We start from the raw sequence: 22,312 nt of genomic DNA, 5'->3' as shown, positions 1-22,312 counted from the left end.
ATACATGTTCATATGTTGTACACATGTATACAAGCATATCATATTTACTTTTCAAGAAAAAATATCTATATAATCATTAGAAAGCAAACATTCCGAAAAGCTCTATGGAGGGGTGGAGTATCCAAAGAGATTGTTATAATCTCGTAGCGGCAGGCACCGGCAGTCGTCCAGGATAGGTCTTGGCATGCCGATGATATTCGTTGGCATTATACATTTCACTGTTACCAGCATGCATTGCGACTCTCTGTCACGCAAGCGCAGTGCAGGTTAATATCGGAAAAGTGGTGGCGAAAAGTTTACGATGAGCTCCAAAGGACAGAGAAAAGGTATGTAAATTTTAACAAGTTTGTCGAAATTTTTATTATATTGTGATCCTTACTACCTCATATCATATATCTGGTGTCTCGATTTCAGTTCTTGCCATCCAGGCGCGAAAGAAGCGAGCCAAACCCCCCAAGAGTCGTTATGTCAAGCCAGATGAAAGAAATACCAACAAGAAGGCAAGGTGAGTGAAACATTTCCATCGAGAAACTGCCAACATATCTTCCATCATTCAGTAGGGTTCGGAAATTTTACTCGAAGGATGTGGTCTCTCAGAAACAAACACGTGTGATGTGTCCTCGGGTTGCAGATCTATGTAGAGGTCTAGGCGTACGGCTGTGCCATCGGGACAGTTATGTTGATCATGCATGGAGCATGAATCATGCACTGTAGTATAGTATGTGATATTATTAGCAACGTTAGCTTGTAATGGTTCATTCTGACAGCCGGTCGAGGTACTCGTGCGGCTTCCTCAAGAAGGCGTCGTGAAATTTTAGTAGCCCCTTACAAGACACTGCTTTGGTTTGAAAATAGAATGAACCCACAGTGTAGCTATAAGGTTCACACGCAATATACACTGAATCAGTCAATATCACATGTGTACTGTCTAAAATGTGGAGAATGTTATTGTTTGACCACCCGTTACAAGTTACAACGTGACCTATTGCAAAATTTGCCCAGTTTTCATTCTTTTTTAATGTATTATTTATATTCCTTTGTGTACTATCTTATGCTTACTGTGTTACTTAAACTATGAACACCTCTAGTGATGAGGGATATGTGATGAGGCGAATGCTCGATTTGCTGTTGACAATGACAATGGAGCATTTCCTCACAACAAGGCCAAACAATACACTGCACAACTGGTGCAGGACATTGTCAGTCATTACCTTGTTAAGGAGTCATTTACATGTTTATATATCCAAAATGTGTGGCACTGATCAATATCATGCAAAGTAATAGCTGTAAAGCTGCAATTTCCGCAGACATTTTAACAACAAGTTTCATGAATTGTAGTTGACTTTGTCCTCTGACTAAGGTCAACAATATTGGTTTCCTAATGCTGTACCATATTGTTTGTTTGTGAATGGCATTCAGGACTCAAAGCATTGTTATTGACCAAGCTCTTTAATTAATGTACATGGCATTTCAGCGCTTATTTTTTTCAACAGCAAATAGTGCCAATACTACAAAACCATATGTGCACTACAATCATCTATAGCATTAAAAAGGGATCAGATTATGTGAGAGTCATATTTTACACAACAGTAACTTTTTAATGATAAAATTGAGACTTCCCATCAGAATGCCCTATAGCTAAATTTAAGCACTACTGACCACATAGAGTTCTCTCTTAGACTGAAGAAATTTGTATGTATAAAATGTATTTGAGTAGGGCCGGCCTGCTCAAGAAAATCTTTAAAGGTTCCTTAATTTGCTGAAAGAGTTCAGCTATCTGAAAAGTCAAGTGGCATTTTACTTCTTATGAGGCAAGGACATTTAGTTTGCTTTGTCATGAGGACTCTTTCCCTGGTTGTCTCTGTCTTGATTTATGGTTTTGTCTGCTGCAGTCAGACACGTCTGCTGTATTCAGATGTTAGAAATACCAAGGGTAATATAACCCATCATCATCTGTTGTGTTTAGAGGATATCTAGGTCAGTTCTTTTTGATATGATGGGGACAAAAGGATGGATTTCATTTCTATTTGTTCAGAAACATCTGCAAGTTCAGTCAATAACACCTTGGAGGTTTTCATCTCAGTTGTTGTACTGAGGATACACATGTACATTTGTTTAGAATTTCAGTCAATGAATGAAAGTTAAATCACATATTCAACAGTAGGCCACATACCCTAAATTAAAAATGTTTGTTCCTTATGATTAAGTTTATTTGGTGATCATCCATTCAGAATATATGCATTACACAGAACATCATCACCAACCGTGCAAACTCAGTGCCACTCGCTTTGTAATCTGATATCTGTGTTCAGCCTTGATCAAACCAAAGAAGAAATTTACAGTTAACGGGGTGGACTATATGATCCAATATAGAGGTTTGAAGCCATAATTGAAGACTGTGAAATTCAAAAGTTCAGAAATAGCTCCTCTTGGTGTATCCTAAACTTTTTTTGCTGGAAGCAAGCACATATAAGTGCAATGGAAAGGTAGTGCTGAAACTATAGTTTGACAGATATCCACTATAGTTTGACAGGTATCCAACACAGAGGATTGAAGTAATTAGTACATTTTTTCCAAAGGAACACCACTTCTAACTTCAACTTCTAAGCAAATTTACACTGAATAAGTCAGTCTTACCGATACAGTTCCTTCTTTATCTTGAAATGTTAAGTTATGATGATGACTTCTCTCTCTAAGGGACATGTCCTTTGTATCTGGCATATTGTATCCAGTGTATGTAATTCACAGATATTTTGCATCAGTTAATAAGTGACAATTTTGCCAGGTTCATGATAGTCCACACAACCAACCCCAGTGTCTGAAAATCTGTGGAGATGTGCAGAGGATAGCACCTTTCCAGCTAAATAATGACAATAATACGTGATCCTGTAATAGAGTGCTATATGAATCTGGATAGATATATGAGGGTGTGATGAAAAGAAACTTTTTTTGGATGCGATTGATAATCTGTTGAGTTTATCAGGTGCCTGTATCTTTGTAGCCACATTTGTCCCAATGCAAGTAGGAGACCATCGTTATGAGTATCAAGCAAGTGAAGAATTACATACCATACTTCAAATTTTATTCAATTTCATGTAACTCATTGTTGGTTCATTTTATGTGAATAACTTGATATGCACTTTACTATATTCATTTACTTCCATCAACTGGATTGCTGATACAAATACATTGTGTATGCATTATGGATTTGAAATTTGCAATTGGTATTGACAAATGAGGTGTATCTCTTATCTTAGTGAGATATCGACATACCAACCAGTAATTCCTGGGTCTCTGTATCATATAGATTTTGAATTGTCTCATTGTTTATACCTTTTGAAATATAAGCTAGTACTGTCAAAAGGATAATATAAATGTGTAACCTTCATTGGAAGGGTCATCAAGGCCCTTGAAAGCTGAAGTACCTAGAGATGAAAGCTTCCCGTTTGGTAACCCTAGTGTTTGCTGTTATGTAACCCAACATGTTTGGAATGACATCATAATAATGAATTGTCAGCTGACAGAATATCAGGACATCCTTACTTTTGGGGATTTGTTAAAAATTATCACCACCGAAACTCAGAGAAACAAATTCTCAAAAGACCAAGGCATTTCAGTGGAATAAAGACATTACAAAGCTACCAGAAACAAAGAAAGGCAAAGGGCAAACTAATGGAAGTTGAGTAGTTTTTGATCCAGATAGAGGATGGCTACTGGCGATGCAGAACATAAATCAATTCTAGGATGTAACTGCATTGCATTTCAAATGCTTGTAGCAAGGCCAAACTTTGGTTAGGTCTGTCTGCTCTCTTTGTTTAGCAATCACCAAAATCTTGTTCAACAGTCAAAGAGTTTGTTCTTACTGCTTCAAAGAAGAGTTGCTATGATTATGTTGTGAGATACACAAACCCGTACATCCATTACATTTGCATTTATGTTTTCGTTTATTGGAAATTGGATGTAATTTCTCAAGGCCTCTATGAGTTAAAAATTATGCAATGGAGTATCTTCCCCTCATGTCTTTATCTCTGCTATTTTTATCCATTAGATGGTTGTTATGCCTTCTGTCAGTGCTAATCTGTTCACAGGGACAAGGTTGGCGTGTCAGTATTCTGATGGCTTTGCTGTTAGTTTGTAGCTAATACATGATTAATTGGCTTTTGTGTAGTTTAATTAATAAATACGGAGCAAATTAGTCTTACTAATAATGCAAACAGTATATGTTCAAAATGATATGGTATACCCCCAGTAACTGTGTTATGTGACTGTTTCAATATACCACATCTGCCAACCAGGGTCATCGTATCATTGTGATCACATGTACGGTAGGTTGTTTTCTTTGTTGTGATCAAATCGCAATTGTCATTGTGTCAAGTATGCTGGACTGACAGTGTCATTGAGTCTAGCAAGGTTGCTAGTTTAGACAGCAGTCATAGATACTATTAATTAAAGTATAGTGATGTGGTCAATGTACTTCCTACTAGATACAGTTCTGCTGTTTACACTGTCACGGCGAATGGAGCAGCGCGAGTCCATAATTAACCCTTTTCCTGCCGAGCGCCCCTGTCCGTTATCCTGCCAAGTCGGTCAAAACCGGCCCCCTTTTCCGTGTCTACAGAAGATAGGCTCTCCTGCACGCTTTCCTGCCAGGCATTTGGCGGGAAAATACCGCATTTTCGGGTACGATTACCGACCATATACGTGTTAGACTTCAAAAATTTTTCATGCCCGTATAGAGGGGCAACCGCTGATGAGGTTGTGTCCAGAAAATGACGAGGTCACGGGCGTTGTTTGCCCCGGGGGACGTGCACTTTTATGCCCTTTTCTAGCTTACTTTCGCGGAAGTAAAGCTCGTTCGCCGGCACGCACGGCCACACCGGGGAAACGTCACCTCTCTCGTGGGTTAGTAGAAGAACCCAGGGGTTAGTGCTATGGGTGCGGAGCACCCTCAAACCTGTCCTGTTTCCCCTGGGTTGTGTCACTTGGCCACGTACTTTGAACGACTTGGAAGAGTCGCACATTGCAGTCTGCTTTGACGTAGTGTCAACGACATAGTTCCGCCATTGAAGGAAGGCGTGTACGTAGTTTGGCCAGTTCAGTGAACACTTAGCTCGTTAGTGTTACCGTTTCCTAACACGTAGTTGTGCAGTTGTTACTAAGGTGCAGTTTTGTACCACCTTAGCTCTGGACAGTGCAACTGCTCTATGCACTAACCCCAACGACAGATGGTTGGTACAACGTCTACGTCGCACGAGCACAGCCTCCGTTGGGCTGTGCCCCTCCCACGTGATACAACGCACGTTCATCATCCATTACTATAGCGTCCTTACGGATCTGCCAAAAACGAAAGTGGGGGTAAAAACAAAACAAACGAAAATATGCGATCATAGATAGTATTTTATTCGGGAATAATTTACATTATGCCGAACAATAAATCTCGGAGTCTGTCTCGACGTCCGAGTGCATGGTCCGTGTTTCAAAAATTACAATCGGGTGGCAGATCCGTGTTTCAAAAATTATAATAGGGGGAATTGTACAAAATAATCCGTCTAAACAAAACAAACGAAAATATGCGATCCATAGATAGTATTTTATTCGGGAATAATTTACATTATGCCGAATAATAATCTCAGAGTCTGTCTCGACGTCCGAGTGCATGGTCCGTGTTACAAAGATTACAATCGGGGATTGTACAAAATAATCCGTGTTTCAATTTTACAATCAGCGGGATCGTAAAGCACAAACAAACGGCACAACCGTGCTCAAAATGTGATCATGGTCCGTGTTAAGAATACAGTCAAGCCACTGTTAGGCGAAGCTGTCCCCTGTCCGTTATTTACGTCGGTTCTCTTGCTGATGGGTGTCGTCGGGGCTGTGTGAGTAGAGGTCTGCACGCCAATGCTCCTCTTACCTCGTAGCATCATGCGATGATGAAAAGCCGCAAAACACTCGCCCTCGTGAAGATGAACCCCGCACAGACTACATCCTTTGGACGTCTCAGACAGTCGTCCGCTCGCAGTGGTCTTACCCTCTCTGCTACATACTTTACAGCATTTCTGCCGCCCCCCCAACCGGCTGACAACGTGCATCGGCTGATTTTGTGGATTGATGTACGAGGCAAGAGAAACGGTGGCCTCGACCTCTCTCACACTGGGCTGCGATCGCCCACAATAACCGCCAATGAGTTGTTTCCCGACACGCAGATGAAACATCTTATGGGTCAGCTTACTATCAGGGTGTACATGCTTGAAGCATATATATGCATTTACCAGGGCAACATCAATCAGGTAACATGCCAGATATGTCCACCATCTGTGGTTCTTGCGCCCAGTGTGAAAGTACTTGCGCTTCTGGTTGGCTCGGTCGACGCCTCCCATGTACCGGCGATAATTATACAGCGACAGAGGCACTTGTCGCCGCTCGTCTCCCTCCCCCACTGGCACGCACTCCAAGGGTGGATAGACCGTATTCAAGATCAGCACCTGAGCGTTACTATCCTGATAAGCAGTGATGTTAAGACGAGAGTCCGTTCTGGTCGTGGCTTTCATATCCCCAACAGACAGAGGAAGGCGCTTCCTCTTACCCGGCGGAATTAATTGAGGGGGCATGGTGCGACGATTACGGCGGTTAAAACTCCCGACCATGTAGATCCGGTCTCCATCAGCTCTCTAGCAGTAACGACCGTGCTAAACAGGCTATCACAGAATAGGCTGTGATTATATCCACAGAATGGCTGGACCAGCTCCATCGTAATTCTTTTCACCACACCTCGCTCCTGCCGTCTCCCATCAGTCCGATCCCGATATTTCACACCTAGGTACGGTGCAAAGTTAGCGATGTATGCAGTGGTGGAGTCGCACAGCTGCCATATCTTGAAACCGTCTCGATCAGGCTTATGCGGTAATCTCTGCTTAAATTTAGAACGGCCCTTAAATCGCACCATGCCCTCGTCGATGGAGATCTCTCTACCCATCTTATAATTATTTACGCACCGGTCAACTATGGGCTCCATCCATGGATTGATTTTATACAGGGGATCCTCCTGACACCGACGTCGGCGGCGTGCCTCATCAGGATCACGACGTGGATCGTTCTCTGGGTCTGCCAGATGAAAGTATCGCATAAGCTGCTGAAAGCGACTGCGGGTAATCACAGTAGAAATACCCTGGTTTCTCAGAAAGGGATCGCTAGACCAATAATCCTCCACTGATGATTTACGGTCGATACCCATACAGACTAAGACGCCAATGAACGCCTGCACCTCTCGGTAGTCAGCGTTACGCCAGTATTTATCTATTTTCCTAGCGATATGTCGCTGGTGGAATTTGGCGTATTTATTAGTCTCGTCCTTGGCCAATCTGATCAGTGTAGCTGGAATAAACTTAAAAAAGTAATCGAGCTCACGGGCGTGGCTGGGCAAGGTGAAAGTCGGTCCTCTCTCATGGTCAAAATCGGTCTCCTCAAATATATTAGCATCGGTAGTCTCCGACATACGCCAGACAGGAGGGGTGTCGTCCTCCGCCAACACAGCAGCAACGTCATCATCGTCGTCAGAGCTTGCCTCACCTACATACTGCCTGTCATAAAAGTCATCGTCCTCTGCCGCATCCTCGTCAACCTCCGAGTCGGACTCAGCGGTGATATCACCGTCGTCTGGGCGTCTGGGCCTGAACTCGCCCGTAGCGGCATCAAGGATCATATCTGGCTCAAAATCAGGTGGGCTATCCTGATAACGAACCCTCCGCACTATCTTTTTCGGCGGGGACATCGCAGCACACGAAACTATGGCAGGAGCGGGCTCGGCAGCCTCTGCTGATGACGAGGACTCAAGCTCTTTCGCACTGGGCACAGGAACCTCTCCTGACGCAGGATGAGGGCTCATAGTAGCAACAGGTGGTGTCTCTCCCGGAGCAGCCGGGGAGAACCAATGGCATCAGCCGTCTCATTACTCACTGTCTCACTAGCAGCAGCAGACGTAGTCTGTGCAGGTGAAGTATCTCCCACAAGAGCAGATGTAGTCTCTGCAGGTGAAGTAGTCTCTCCCGGAGCAGCCGGGTGAGAACCACTGGCAACCGGTGACCCGTCATCATCCTCATCGGCAGAACGATCGGTCTTACGTTTACGCTTACCATGGGTTTTTCAGCCGGAGATGGCTTCGCCTTACGGGAGCGTTTCTTGCCCGACCTTCTTAGAACGTTTACTAGGGACATCACAACGATCGCTACCACTACCGCCCCGGAGACTCTGCATCTTTGAGCTTCAGTCGTCTGCTCGCCTTCAGAAAACTTTTGCGGTCCGTCAAGCTCATGTCTGGAACAGTGTCGACAGACTAGCAGGTCCCTCCCTTTTAAAGCCACAGGGAAACAAAGCCCTGGACATGATTGGACGCAGGGGTGTTAATATATGCATCCACCTGTTATTATAATGGACCTACGGCAATCAGTCCACCAACCGGCGCTGACATTCCTACCCGTCATGTAAATTGCCTGTCCGCACCATTTGATATGCTAATAATACTCATTTGCGATGCAAATCCCTCGAGCACTTAGCATAACATAGTCAATGTCATTAGCATCTCAACTTGACATTCCGTCCAGCTGGGTACGTGGCATGCGCACCTGCCACCCAAGGACGTTGGCCCAAGCCCATGTTTAGTACGGGTGGGAAACCCGTATCTTTAACCTCATGTCCCTTCTAAGTACGCCTGCGCAGGGCGTATTGTCATCCAAGTCGGTGACAAGCCAACCCGACAGATCGCCCATTAAGCAGTAATGGACTGGCCGTCTCGTTCTTGTACGGCAACGAACAGTGCTTCAGCGGCTTGTTTAGGTCATAACCGTCGCCTGCCGAGCGGCTTACCCAACTAAGGCGGTCAAAGATGAAGGATGCCAAAATTGTCAACGGCTGTCTCGGCCTCGTCCGTTGGGCAAACATGGCTCCTTCAAATAACGTGGCCAGCACGTCTACGTCATCAGCGGTGATGACGACCCGTCATTGACGCCCGAGTGCGTAAAACTCGGAATATACCGACAGGTACCTCTACCTGAGTCGGTCATACTACGGTATAAACCAAACACAGGTCTGCCAACTCCCGTTAGACTCGGCCGTTAGCCGAACTTCACAGGGACAACATAGGCGTAACAAGTCGGTGAACAACGGTTCACGCACCTAACCGCAGCCGCCAAGTCGGTGAACAATGGTATCAAATTTTGAGGCCATGTTCCTGAATGGCAAGGCTGAGGCGGTGTGTTTCGTTGCACGGCTTGAACGTCTAGAGCCAAGTGCAGCCGACAACGTCCGACATCTGAGTGGGTAGTCTTTTCGAGAAGGTAACAAGTCGGTTAAAAGCGGTGGTTACCCTTCACAAATGTCGCTCAAGTCCGTTCGGATCAGTTCCATGTCAGGGACTAATCAAGCCGAGTCCGTCAAATCCGTCCGCACTTCCCGTCAATCAGGACCAAGTCCGTGATTTTCGTCTCGCACCATTGGCAAAAAATTGCACCGCCAGCTGAGGCGGTCTTAGGCGGTTGCCTTACAGAAAGCCGAGTCCGTCAAATCCGTCCGCACTTCCCGTCAATCAGGACCAAGTCCGTGATTTTCGTCTCGCACCATTGGCAAAAAATTGCACCGCCAGCTGAGGCGGTCTTAGGCGGTTGCCTTACAGATTAGCGTTGCCGAGACGGTCAATTTCGGCCGCAATCTATGTAGTGCCTCAGAGCCAAGTTAACCCAAACTCCGCTAGAATACGTCAACGTGCTAACCTGCCAAGTACGCTACTCGTCCCCCCAAAAAAAAACAGTCCCCCACCGGGGTGGGGGACTGGCTGGGTAGCTTCCGCCGCACCTTTCCCTGTCGTTGGACTCTCTGTGAACCCATTTCGAGAGCAAACGCCGTTCCTCGCCCAAAACCTGTCCTCGAACGACCCCTAGCGCGAGCAAGGGTTTTGCTACACGTAGTTCCGTCGACTAGGCAGGAAAGGGGGTACCAAAAAGTAGCCCGATTTCCACCGCCTTGGCAGGATAACGGCCGTGGCTGCTCAGATTCTAGCTACACCGAATTCAAGCCGGATTTTCACCGACTTGGCAGGAAAAGGTTAATGATGTGTGTACCTTTCTCCCTGGGTTATTTACATGTCAAGTGCAGCGATGTAGCAAATGAGATGTTCACTTGGTAGCCAGCCAACAGCACAGGGTGTTGTCAAAGGTTTTTATGGTGGTGTGCTAGTCTTTTTCAATGTCAGAATATTTGCAAGTGAATTTAAGTGTCTTGTTTGCTACCTTTATGCTAACATTACCAAATACCGATGTCACGGTTTTTCATTTGCCTTCATGACAAACATACATTTAGCTACTGCCATTTTTCATAATCTCTTTTACAGTTTTAGTTTTAATTCTGTATACATACAGTGACCACATGTGTTGTGTCTTATGATTCAGTGAAAGACAGATGGCCATACCCCATACCATTTTATTGTCTTACAGTGTGATGTCTTGAACTGCACTTATATCTTGACCCTGGCCATCACAGCTGATTACATACCATATATTTCCATTTCTTATGATCTAATCTTCCAAACGTAAGAACTTCTTTTTCTAGTCTAGCCTGTTGACTCAAATTGTTTTCTCTGATTGCTTTGAATCATAGAAAGTTTTGAGACTTTTTACAGGCATTTTATTTTGAAAATCTTCCTCCTCTTACTGTCTTTTTGCTTTATCATGACCCCTAGAATGTTTGAGGTCAGCTGTATGACACATGATTTGCTCACTCATGTTAGCAGTCAGTTCATGCGTAGAATCTTCTTGCTTTTTAGATGTTTAGTAGTTAAATGTCATAATGATTAAAATTATTATTTCTGTTAGGTAGTCGAATTCCATAAAACATGTCCATGACAACTATTGATCAGGAAATGATCATGAGGCAATAAACTAATGAGAAACTGAAAGTTAGAGACAGTCATTGTTGATTTTAAGTAAATTTTACAATGTAGATACTTTATTAAGAAGGAAACTCTGCAAATGAAATTTGCATAACAGCATGCAAGTTAAATTCTGTGTAAAAAACGAGTTGACCCATACAGGCCAGTGTATAGCATTTATTGAGTATTGCTGTCCAGTCACTTACATGACACAGGGTTGTGGTTTCTATTCCGGTTGCTATGAGTATGTGTATGTTATTGAGAAGACAAAATTCAGCATATTTCACTTTCTGACAAAAGTGTGAAAGTGGAAAGAAAATTACAAATCTTATTAAATTGCTGGACATAATAATTTGATATTGAAAAGATTGTTGATGATTTCATCAATTCAGTTGGGCATAAATGTCATCAAGTCTTGGGTCCTGAAGACAAAGAGAGCAGTGTCCCCAGTGTCCCTGAACATGTATCATGTATGTTTCACTGAAATATAATAAAAATCCATGGTAACATCACATGACCATTATCTACAACAGTGAAACATGATTGCTGTGTGAGTAGTGCTTTCATGGAGGATTGAAAATGCAGTATATTTGCTTTACAAATTACTGAAATGTGTGAATCTTTGGATGTGTTTCTTTTATTGTGGTTTTTCTGAGAGCTTACACCTTCAGAAAAACTGCTTGCCTTGGTTCTTTCTCCATGGCTTGAATTGGCATAGCACATAGAAATTGGTACAAGTTCAATACATTTAAAGTTATCTGTAGCAAGATTTATGATCTTATTACTGATAATTGACACATTGGCTGAAGTTTTACAATAATGGCATGGCTGAAGTTTTACAGTAATGGCATGCATAAATATGTCATACATGCAAATAGACACATGCCATAGAAATTTTATTGATAGTTCCAGTGAAAGATTGACTGTCATTTTACTGTACTGTAGTATGATTTATGATGATGATGGACAAAGACAGTTCTTGGAAACTTACACCTGCACCCAGTAATGCTTTCCATCATATTCCTACAGCAGTAATCATACCTGTTTTTTGTCAAAAGTTGTATGTAACAGTCATAGGCTCCAGTGGCCTATTAGGAAGTAATGTTCAAAAACATATAAGATTTCTTCATGTTTTGCAGCTGTACACATACTTTGATCGACTGTGTACACACTGCTCTTGTTCTAGCTATCAAGTTTGATGAAAAGCCTTCAGGTGTCTTCTTGGACAGACTTTCACAGCAGTCAACATGCGCCATATTCTGTTCAGCTGGTAGAGGTGTTGGATTTCATTTTGACAGAAAGTTTCTTATAGTTGGTGTATTCAGTCATCCCGCCAGCAAGGCTGCAATATTCCAGAAATGTCCCGGGTCATTGACCTGTCCCATCAGGAATCACAGCTTTTCGCATAATAGAACTCCCTCTAGCCACAGATATCAAACTGCAGAAATTCCACTACCCTACATTTATCAATTTTCAAGCCAGACAGTCATGTCCAGGAGGGCAACTCAGAGAGAAAATTAAATATTGATGACAGGGATTTCATTTATGAGACAACTATAAAAGGTAACATGTTATTAAGTCTTGGAGTTTATGTCATGACCCTTGGAGTCAACCCAATCGTAGAGACATTCTATATTGCAATGTGTATTTTGATGGGTCATTAATAACAAGGCAGATGTCTTCATGTTGATGCATGCTGCCAATGTGCATGTGTTGAAATTCCAAATACATGGCGGGTTATCGCTGGTGTAATTCCACACCCAAGCAAAACATACATGTGTGTATAAGAATAATAAAAATTAATAATAGTGTACAGATATGAGATCTCCCACCTGTAAAGTCAAAAGAGCATGTGTTATGAGTGTATGAAACAGTCAGTGTGAAATGTTTGGTGATGTGAGAGCAATTTTTATGTGCCTGTCTGGCATAACATGGGCTCCAAGGTATGGTTGACTGGTAGATCACTTTTCTTGGGAATATGTCATAATTGTGAAGAAATTATTGAAATTGAAAACATTTTATCTGCTTGAACAGATGTGCCACCAGATAGGAGGATGCTGCTAGACTTGGAATTTTTTCTAGAAAATGTTCAGTACTAATGTGGTGGTGTATTTTCTGTGGACTTAGTGTTTATGAATCACAGCACAGTTTGCTTGGAAACCTTGGTTTTCATTTTCTGGAAAGTTGTGGATGTTGTAGCAGGATTTCTGGGTTGTTATAAATCAGTGTTCAAAGACATTCTTGTATGGGGAGGTTGAGGTGTGGGAGTGTGATTTCACCTGGTTAACAGTGATAAATATCTTTAGTACGCCATTGCATTAAAAATATTGATGGTTTCAAAAATGGCTGTAATTTCTACCCATAACTAAGAGTGTCAATTCTCCTTGCAGAGGAAACCTCTAAAAGCTGTGTCTATTATAATTGATATTAATTCTTTTTTGATAAACTGACCCAACAGCGACAGCAGTACAAGACCTCATAGCCTGTTGTTGTAAATCCTGTGTATTACTGCTACATGTGATAAATCATGCAGACTGGATAATTACAGGTAGTCTAAGTTCAGTATCATTGCTTCCTTTCAAGTGCTTGGAATTCGGATATACATGTAATTTCAATGGCAGCTTATTTACACAGCTAGTAGCAACTACCCAAAGATTGTACAGGCAAGAGTTGCTTGTGTGTGTTGTGTTGTCGTGTAGCCACTTGTCCAGGTGTAGGTTTGTGCATGGAAGGGTAATGTTGAAATGAAATTACTGGAAAGCTGTCTTGACACAATTTGACTGGTTATTGTCCATATCGCGGAAGAAGTTTGTAAGTTTGTAATGTCTTGGCACAAGTTCAGTGGGTTTGGTATGCAAAGAATTTTGTACCACACACCATTGAGTCAATCTATTTCCCACACGTTATGTAAACCAGAGTTACACAAAGTGTTGGAAATCGATTAACCACCAACTGGACTTACACAAGCCAAACAAGGGTTCCTACAATCCAAACAACCAGATACAGTGTGTATGTGTATGTGTATGTGTTTATATGCATGTACATGTATACATATGTATGTGTTATGTGTGTGTGTATGAATATATGTGTATATTTATATTTGTTTGTGTATATGATGTATGTACACACACACAAGCACACACAAATCAACTTATCAGACATTTGCTGGATTTCCTCTGGGTCTGCAGGTTATGTTCTCAAAAATGAGAATGGTGTGCTAAAAAAATTCTCATTTTGAGAAAAATTTTCTCATGCAATAATTAGCGTAGACTTTAAATTTTTCCTCAATGATTCGACCATCCCAGTACACCCTACATTTCACTGTATTTCTTGAATTGATCATAATTCTATTATTCATACAGTCAATTGAAGCAAATAATACTAGTACGTTCATAAATTTGAACTTGTGAAGTCAGATATCTTTATTTCCAGTGAAAATACTGAAATGTGAGACAGTGAAAGTAACAATGTAGACCTGCATTTTTCAATATTTTGTTCTGTGCAGCAATGTTGTCCAGTCATATACATATGATAATAAAGTACCAGGTATTAAGGCAAAAAAATTAAGTTTGTTTCTCATCCTCGGTTGCTTACAAAAATGATGCAGTTACGTGATTTTTGATATCCCATTCTGGGGTTCTTGTGAGCTTTGATATTTATGTAAATTGAGTCGTACATGTTGACCTTTGTTGCACCGCAACATTGTACAAAGTGCTGTGCTGGGTGGACAGACCATGGATAGTAGAAGAGAGACTGTCAATGATTGTAAAAGCGACGCATCGAAAAGACGATAATTCATATAAAATAAAAAGACAAAATTGTAAACCAATGAATAATAATGGTTTAATTCGCTTAACAAAATAAATGGGATGTCAAAATAGACAAGTTAGACTGAATAAAAAATAAATACTGTACATTACCAACACTCGATCGTGATCCCAAAACAAATTAAATGATTTTCGAAGTTAAATTAGACCCCCGAATGTATCTTAGAAGAGATTTGAGTTACGGAACTGGTATGACCATCTTTAAAATTATTTTCCAACTTTGATTTCAAATGTAGGTAGCTCCATTAGGGGAAGACTGCATTAACTTGCATGGTACCTGAAACCCGAGTCCTTGCCTGACTAACTCAGGTGACAGACAGAAGACTTTTAATCCCTCAAGGTGTGAATGTTCCATTATTATGTTTATCTAATCCAGCTGGTGCCATTGTAGTGCCATTGTAGGAAAGGCAGGTCTGTGAAATTGATCCTCATAGGGAAGTAGGGTATTCCTAAGTTAATGGAGCCTTCCTGTAATGTCTACGACGTTCAAATCTGCTGCACAGGGACAACTTCATCTTGCCGAGCTCACGTATTTCAAAATGGTATAGGAATCACGCATACTCTTTCTTGCGAAGTCTCCAGCAATTTCTAAGTTTGTGGCTCTTGGCAGCCAAAGCTACTCAATCTCTTTCATTGTCTGATAAAGCTAACCACCGGTAATGCCTTATTAAAGTTTCGGAGATCGGACCTCTTACTTGTTTAGTCATCATCGATCGCAAGCAGTATCGACCGCTCCGTAACTGCCATGCACCATGTGACGTCTGTTGTGTGTCCACATTTCAAATGCATTTTCCAATTAAAAGACGGCTTTCATGCCGAAAGTGGTCCCAACATCAAAACCCTGTGCAATACGAGCGCAGAGACTTAATTATGGTTGATACAGAGTCATTGATTGGTTGAAGTTTTTGGACGATGTCATTTTAGTAGCGGGACTTAGTCGTATTCTTAGTCGTGTAAAACCATAAAGTTTCTGGGCCAGGTTCGCATTACAAACTCAGCAAAATGAAAGGTTTGGCGTAAAACAATGTTTTTCCCTTCGAACATTTTTTCATATCTTCGCAAAATGTATGAATACTAACTAGAATATTTTCGTAAACATCGGAATTCTTCTGAAAATGCAAAAAAACCGAGCAGCAGCGGAAACACAGATTTGTAATTCAATCATATTCAGAGCATGTTGGATTGCATATATTGGTTACATGTGAAAGTATGTCACAGCTGTGCAGAGAGAAGCAATAGTTCTGTACCATCGCAGTGTCTAACCATCTCTTCAGTATGTACTCAGCAGGAGAGAACATTACATGAAGTGGTTCAGTGATTGAGAGTAACAGGTTCTCTCTGTAAAGTGCACAGTGCAGATACTTTATGTGTTCAGAACAGATGCATTTGCAACTGTCAGAGACAGTTGTCGACAAAATCCCTACAGTTGTGTACTCTGTTACGTATGCAGTCAAATTAAGTCGTGAACGTTTATTTTTATATTGATCTTGCCCGGTGTGTAATTCTACTTTCTAAAACTGTATCTAATATCTGTAGGTTAATGTTCCTTGAATGTGAGACAGGTAATATTACAGACATCAAACATAAATCTATCACCTTGATAGTCATCTAATGTACACTGGCCACTAACAAGTACACATAATAACAAGAGAAGCCTCTAGCACATTCAGTCATCAGTCTTTGAAAGATCTTGATGTTGAATTGGATGATGGTTCACTGTTGGTTAAAAATTACCTGAGTAGCTGAGTTCAGGCTTGTAACATGTGTCATGATTGTGTTGCTAGCGTAATCAGCTACATGTAATCACCTTGTCCTTCAGTCATGTGATGAATAGTTGTATTTCAATCGATTGCAATAAGTCTATTTCTGTGACCCTGTTTGACCCTTAAGTGTGACCTTATCTAACCGTGGCATTGGTAGGTGTACACTCCAGCAAAGTATTATGAGATACTCCCAAGGTCACGTTTTCAACGTTCTTTCAACACTAGGGGGCGACCTGTTGTAATCATTACATGAATGTGTCTAGGTAGCTGCTTCACTTCTGCTCTGTTTTTTCTCACAAATTTTCTGTTAGAATTCAGAATAGAGAAAAAGTAGGAGATGTCAAAGAAAAAAATGCATTTGTTTGTTGTGTTGATACAGTTGTTGTAATGTGTTTGTCTTCTACTCAACTTTGCAAAATTTTGTGTGATTATTAGCTCACATGTTTACATGTGTGAGCTATCACGGTTCACCATAATTATGTCTGTTTGTCTGTGTGGCTTTCTTTTTGGAATTATCTCAAGAGTGGTTCATCAGATCAGAAGCAAGATCTGGTATATATTTTCTATTTTGGAGTGGCCAGCTCTGCTCAGTTTTTGGCTGGTATAGCTTGGATAATTAACACTAATTTGCATTATTTATTGTCCAGATATCAGACCCTGCATCACATCTGATAAATCTTGCTACAGATGTTGATCAGAAAAACTTATGATAGATTTCAAGGTAATTTAACAGGGTGATATGATGTTAACTTAACACATGACACTGCTTACTTACATATGTAGCAAACTTTTACAATCAGGGGATATTTATCCTTGAGGACTTGACCAAAGTTGATGAAACTTAGTACGTGTTAAAAATGCAAAGATATGAATTATGATAGGAAAAGACATTTAGCAGTTCCATGTCAGCTAATTGCTAATTTGCATATTTGATGATGTTGAAGCCACATATCAATGAATACTGCAAGTTTGATTAAATTTGGAATAGTTCCTGTTCATAACAACATGAGAGTGAACTGATGGAAAAGTCATAATTCATATCAAATGATTCGAAATTTGCTCACTCAACAAAATTTTCAAATTTGTTTCATCACTGGTAAGCTGAATCAAATTCCATGAATTTGTAATAGTGATGTGTAGATCAGTGCCAGAAATTTTTTCAGAGAAAACAAAAGTCAATATACACAAACAACTGTAGACTTCATAGTTTGAAACATGATATCATTTTCAGTTTTCTGGTTTTTATCAATGACAAACTGACCCTTGTGCTTCTGCTGAATATTGATTCCGTCGTATGGCTTGTCAAAGGATTGGTAACACCATAGACTCTCGAGAAAGTTTTTCTCGGGGGTCCGTGGTAACACCAATAAATACCGTAATCAGGAGGATTGGCAGCAAGAAATTATGGTGACAAAAAATGACTGCCCTCTTAAGAGGCCCATGAGACATTTTCCAGCCTTAAAACCAAGCAAAAGAAAGGTGTGACGGCCAGTGTGACAATTTGAGAACTATATTAGAACATATTGATAGGCTAGTTAGTTGGTGTCCTTGTGTGGAGAGACAAGACAATTACAATTTTAATTTGAAACACTTCATTGGATGTGAAATAGAGAAATGGTTGAAGTGGACTGATAATCAGAGGAAGTACTCCAATCAGGCAGTAACACAGAGATACATGTAGTTGAATTGCAATCAGGGAGGTATTTATCTATAGTGTTATCTTCTACAAAAGCAGAGACTCACTGTAATGTGTATCAGTTTAAGTATTGAAGTGAGTGGTCTCTATTTGGCTCTGAACTGCCCTCACTGGCAATTTTGCAGCCTTGAATAATTAACTGTTGCATTGAATTTTGCTGATGCATTGTTCACTTTTCAATTTCACTGGTATTAGTGATGTTACCTTAATAATAGCTGATGATACCTTTTGTGTGTTTTGTTACCATGACAACGATTTTCAGACAAGGAAGTTACCTGTAAATCTTGTTTAGCATTTAGGGATATTTGAACTTACCTTAAAATAAAGATTTAAAAAAAGTTGCTGGAAAAAGTAATTTTATTCAGGCAATGCCGATAAAATATGTGTATATATATACATTCAGTGCAATTCAAAGTCATTTGCATTGCACTGAATCAAATGCTTGATTTAATTACATTGAATTTCAATTTATGTAATTTTATACATGTTGTAAAATTAAATATTCTGTGCAAGGTCCGGTACACCCAGTACTTGCAGAAATGCTTGTGATTTTTTTCCATTATCTTATTGCAAAAGTTGCCAAAAACTGCTTGGAATATGTATCAAACAATGTTTTTTTGCCAGTTAATCATCTTTGGAAGGTAACCTTCTTAATAAAAATTCATATTTAATTAATTAATTAAAAGAATAGTTTAAAAGACTCTTTTTAGATTCCAATGTCAAGCTATTATTCATGTAGCTTTACGTGTGATTTGAAACACAGGAACAACATTTTAGGTTTTTGCTTTACAATAACCCTCAGCTGACAGGAAGTTTCAGATGTTAAATGGTTGCTCATGGTGTCATTGCAATGTCTGATATGGGAAATTAGAAATGGAGCTGTTTACAGTGATCAGTGACACTAACAGCCAGCACGGATTTACTTGAATTCTCTGGTGTAGGTGTATAGTATCGAAACATTTAGCATTATACAGCTATTTCCATGCCAGTTCAAATCTGTGTTCATGAGTTTAAAAATTAGAGAGTATTGCTTACGTTTGGATTACTGATGACTTCATATGATATGAAAACCAGGTTACCTGTTGGAGCTGTGTGCACCTGGTCTTAAAAGGACCACAATTCCAATTTGATCAAATTTTTCAGCAAGAAATGACATGAATTTCTGTTGTTCATGTGCAGTACATGTACTTCCTTTTTAAGTAGAAAGCTGACTGTTTCATTGTCACTTGTGTACTGATTTCATTATTTACCATTAATTTACACACAAATTTGTATGGTAAACTAAATTGATCATGGTGGCTGTTCAGTAAAATTGTAAAGCTACTTCTGTTCTGCGCATAAAAAAATTTGAAAATCCAAAATTTCTTTTTAAAGTTCGACATGTTCTTGTATATGTTTGCAAAAAATATGTACCATTTTCATTGACCTAAACTTATACACCTAAACTTTGTCAAAATGAAATCAACTAAGTATTTATGTATATGTATGTACTCAATTACTTTTACAATATGGGATATGTAGGAAATTTGCCGGAGCTGTTTAATCTTGTTAAATGTTTCACGGTCGTGGATTTATTTCATTAGCCGCATATTTTAATGTAGAACCAAACCAAGCGTGTCAAAACCCCTACTGAGAAATTTCTGGTTCTGTGTAAATTTAGCATTCAAGAATGAGTGCCCTAAGTGTCAATTGGTTTGGATGTGATTCTACATGTACACTGAGAGTAAAACCATTTTTGCAACAATGATTTTAAAAAGCCGGAATCCCTTTTCTAAAGCAATCCTCTTCTAAGAACTAGCTCAGCATTTAGAAAGTATAAGTTTATTTACCAAAATCATATTTTTTAATGGTCTATCCTAACCAATGGGTCTTTTCTTTACTGAGGAATTTTATAAGTGTTTTGATAATGGAGGTAGGTTATCAGAAAACATGAAGAGAATGTTATACATGAACAGCTTACTGTATATATATTCTTGAAGCCCTCTTGTGCAGTCTACATGTGTGGCAACAGACCTAACACATCTGAAATTAGCTATTATTGTAAATTATTTAGGTGACCCATAATAGCTCAATTAATGTACAGAATGTTTTATCATGAGTTTAAAGCTTTCATAATATACCCACCGGTAATATTTTTTAATGGTGATGATTTTCTTGTGGTTTTGGAAACAGTGATAAAGTCGGCATTCATGCTAATTATTACCTGTCCCGATGTATTATGTAAATGAACATTGCCTTATATGAACTCCTAGCTGGACTGTGTATTCTCAGTTGACTGATTACAGGTTATCTTCCTCTGTTTTAATAAGTAAAGAAGGGGCCAACAATTTGTCAAATTTAAAGAGAAAATCCCTTCAGCCTGTGGTCAAAAAAAAATCTAAACGAGAACAGAGGGCTTTATGCGGGCAGCCAAGTCTTGTTTTATTCAAGATATTGATTGCGTATGTTCAATTTGCATGCTTAAAAAGGCATTTGCAGTCAGCTGACACAGGGATGCCCAACATGCAATACAAACCTCACTCACTCGGATAAAAAAAACACCGGGCAATGGTTGACAGGGAAGGCTATTAAAGGCTAGCCTGCAATGTTCCTACAGCAGTATCACCTGGATAGCAGAGATAGAAAGTTCAATAGGTAGGTAGGTGAGATTGATGGAATTTCACGCTTGTGATCTGTCAACGTTGCGGCAAAGGATTCATTCTGAAATTCTCCCATCCTTATTATCATGGAGACAGTGTTATTACAAGATGGATTAATCCACTAGAATAGAACAAGATTTAGATGTTTTTGTTCTCTGGAATTTAAAAAAAAGCGTGATTGTATTGATTTATTTTTTATGTATTCACGTAAGAAAATCTCCTTCATTGCATTTACGTCAGTATGTGATGATTTATAAATCCTCACAAATAAATTCAAACTCTGGGCTGCTATGCGTGTGTTTGCTTGTCTGATAAGAGTGTATGATAAAAACATCTAGTGAATATGCTGCTCTGTCTGATAAAGTCTGTCACCATTGAAAATCTGTATGCTTGACGTGTGGCAGGAGGGTTCTCATCCCTGCATACTGATCAACCATGTATTTTTTTAAAAAGCATCCAAAGCATTTAAAGGTTCTCGGATGCCATCATTCTTGATTTGATGAATTCATTGAATGAAATAGCAGTGGGTCGATTAAACAGTTCAAAGCAGGTCATACGTGAGCCATTCTTTGAAAAATATTGTACCATCAGCTGAACCAACTGTCCACATTTGTTTCAATTTAAAGAAGTTAGCTTTGATTTTGAAAAATACTGCCATGCATTAAATGCAGTTTGTAAAAGGCATAGGAACAATAATAAACCAGACATGCAACATTTTTAAAATTTTTAGTTGCATACACATGTATATGTGTGTAACCAGTTCATCAGTACAAACACCACTAAATGTTCCACTTTACTCATAGAATTTTCCAGAAGCTTACTGCTATAGCTGTTTTACATTGTGATTACAAATATTGGAAATTCTTTCACTGAGAACAGCCATTCTAATTGTTTCCAGTTTCTTCATGTCAGTGTCTGAATGTCAGTGTCTTGCTGTGTTAATTTAACTATTATTTCCTCCATGTTTCATAACGTAGAACCAATACTTTGATGAAAAAATGGAATCTGTATGCAAATTCCCTTCAAGGAAAAAGAAAGAACGAGTCAAAATTAAGTTATGATGGACTGTGTATGTCTATTTATGACTGGCGTTTACAAAACATCTAGCCATTGAATATGTATATTTTGTGTGTTTGGGTAAAATGCGAAAATGTTTTTGATTAAAATTCTAGGATAATAACATTCTGGAGTGAAAGCCATGACCTAAAATGGTCATATCAAGTCTAAAATGTAAGTAAACTACGGTAATACAATAAATAGCATAGGTTAAAATAGAACCAGTGAAACATAAACTTCACTAAAAAGGAAGTGACGGTACACGCAGTGGTTGTAATTTTATTGTTGTTCTAAGTCTAGCTTAGCTATAGATGGGAGTTACTGACCATGCTCTGTATGAGATTGAAGGACAATACAACTGTGAGATTAAATAATTTGCTTCAAGGTACTGTACTGCAGCAGTCAATAAAAATAGT

At 39.8% G+C, this 22,312-nt stretch overlaps 1 protein-coding gene across 3 annotated transcripts in view; it reads left to right on the top strand.

Annotated features, from left to right (window-relative positions):
* The first annotated feature begins 222 nt into the window (after positions 1–222).
* Positions 223–22,312, top strand: part of LOC139134612 (SRSF protein kinase 1-like) — a 53,506-nt gene continuing 31,416 nt past the window's right edge. For 2 of the 3 annotated variants that reach the window (XM_070701536.1, XM_070701540.1), the window contains exons 1-2: positions 223–326; positions 415–505. In XM_070701536.1, the coding sequence (XP_070557637.1) occupies positions 302–326; positions 415–505 (116 nt within the window). In that variant the 5' untranslated portion in view covers positions 223–301. Of the gene's footprint in view, positions 327–414; positions 506–20,701; positions 20,836–22,312 lie in introns of those variants that run through there. The other variant, XM_070701538.1, reaches the window with a different exon arrangement.

This window comes from Ptychodera flava, chromosome 6 (assembly GCF_041260155.1).
Source record: "Ptychodera flava strain L36383 chromosome 6, AS_Pfla_20210202, whole genome shotgun sequence".
Taxonomy (NCBI): domain Eukaryota; kingdom Metazoa; phylum Hemichordata; class Enteropneusta; family Ptychoderidae; genus Ptychodera; species Ptychodera flava.
This window is presented reverse-complemented; position numbering and strand designations above follow the sequence as displayed.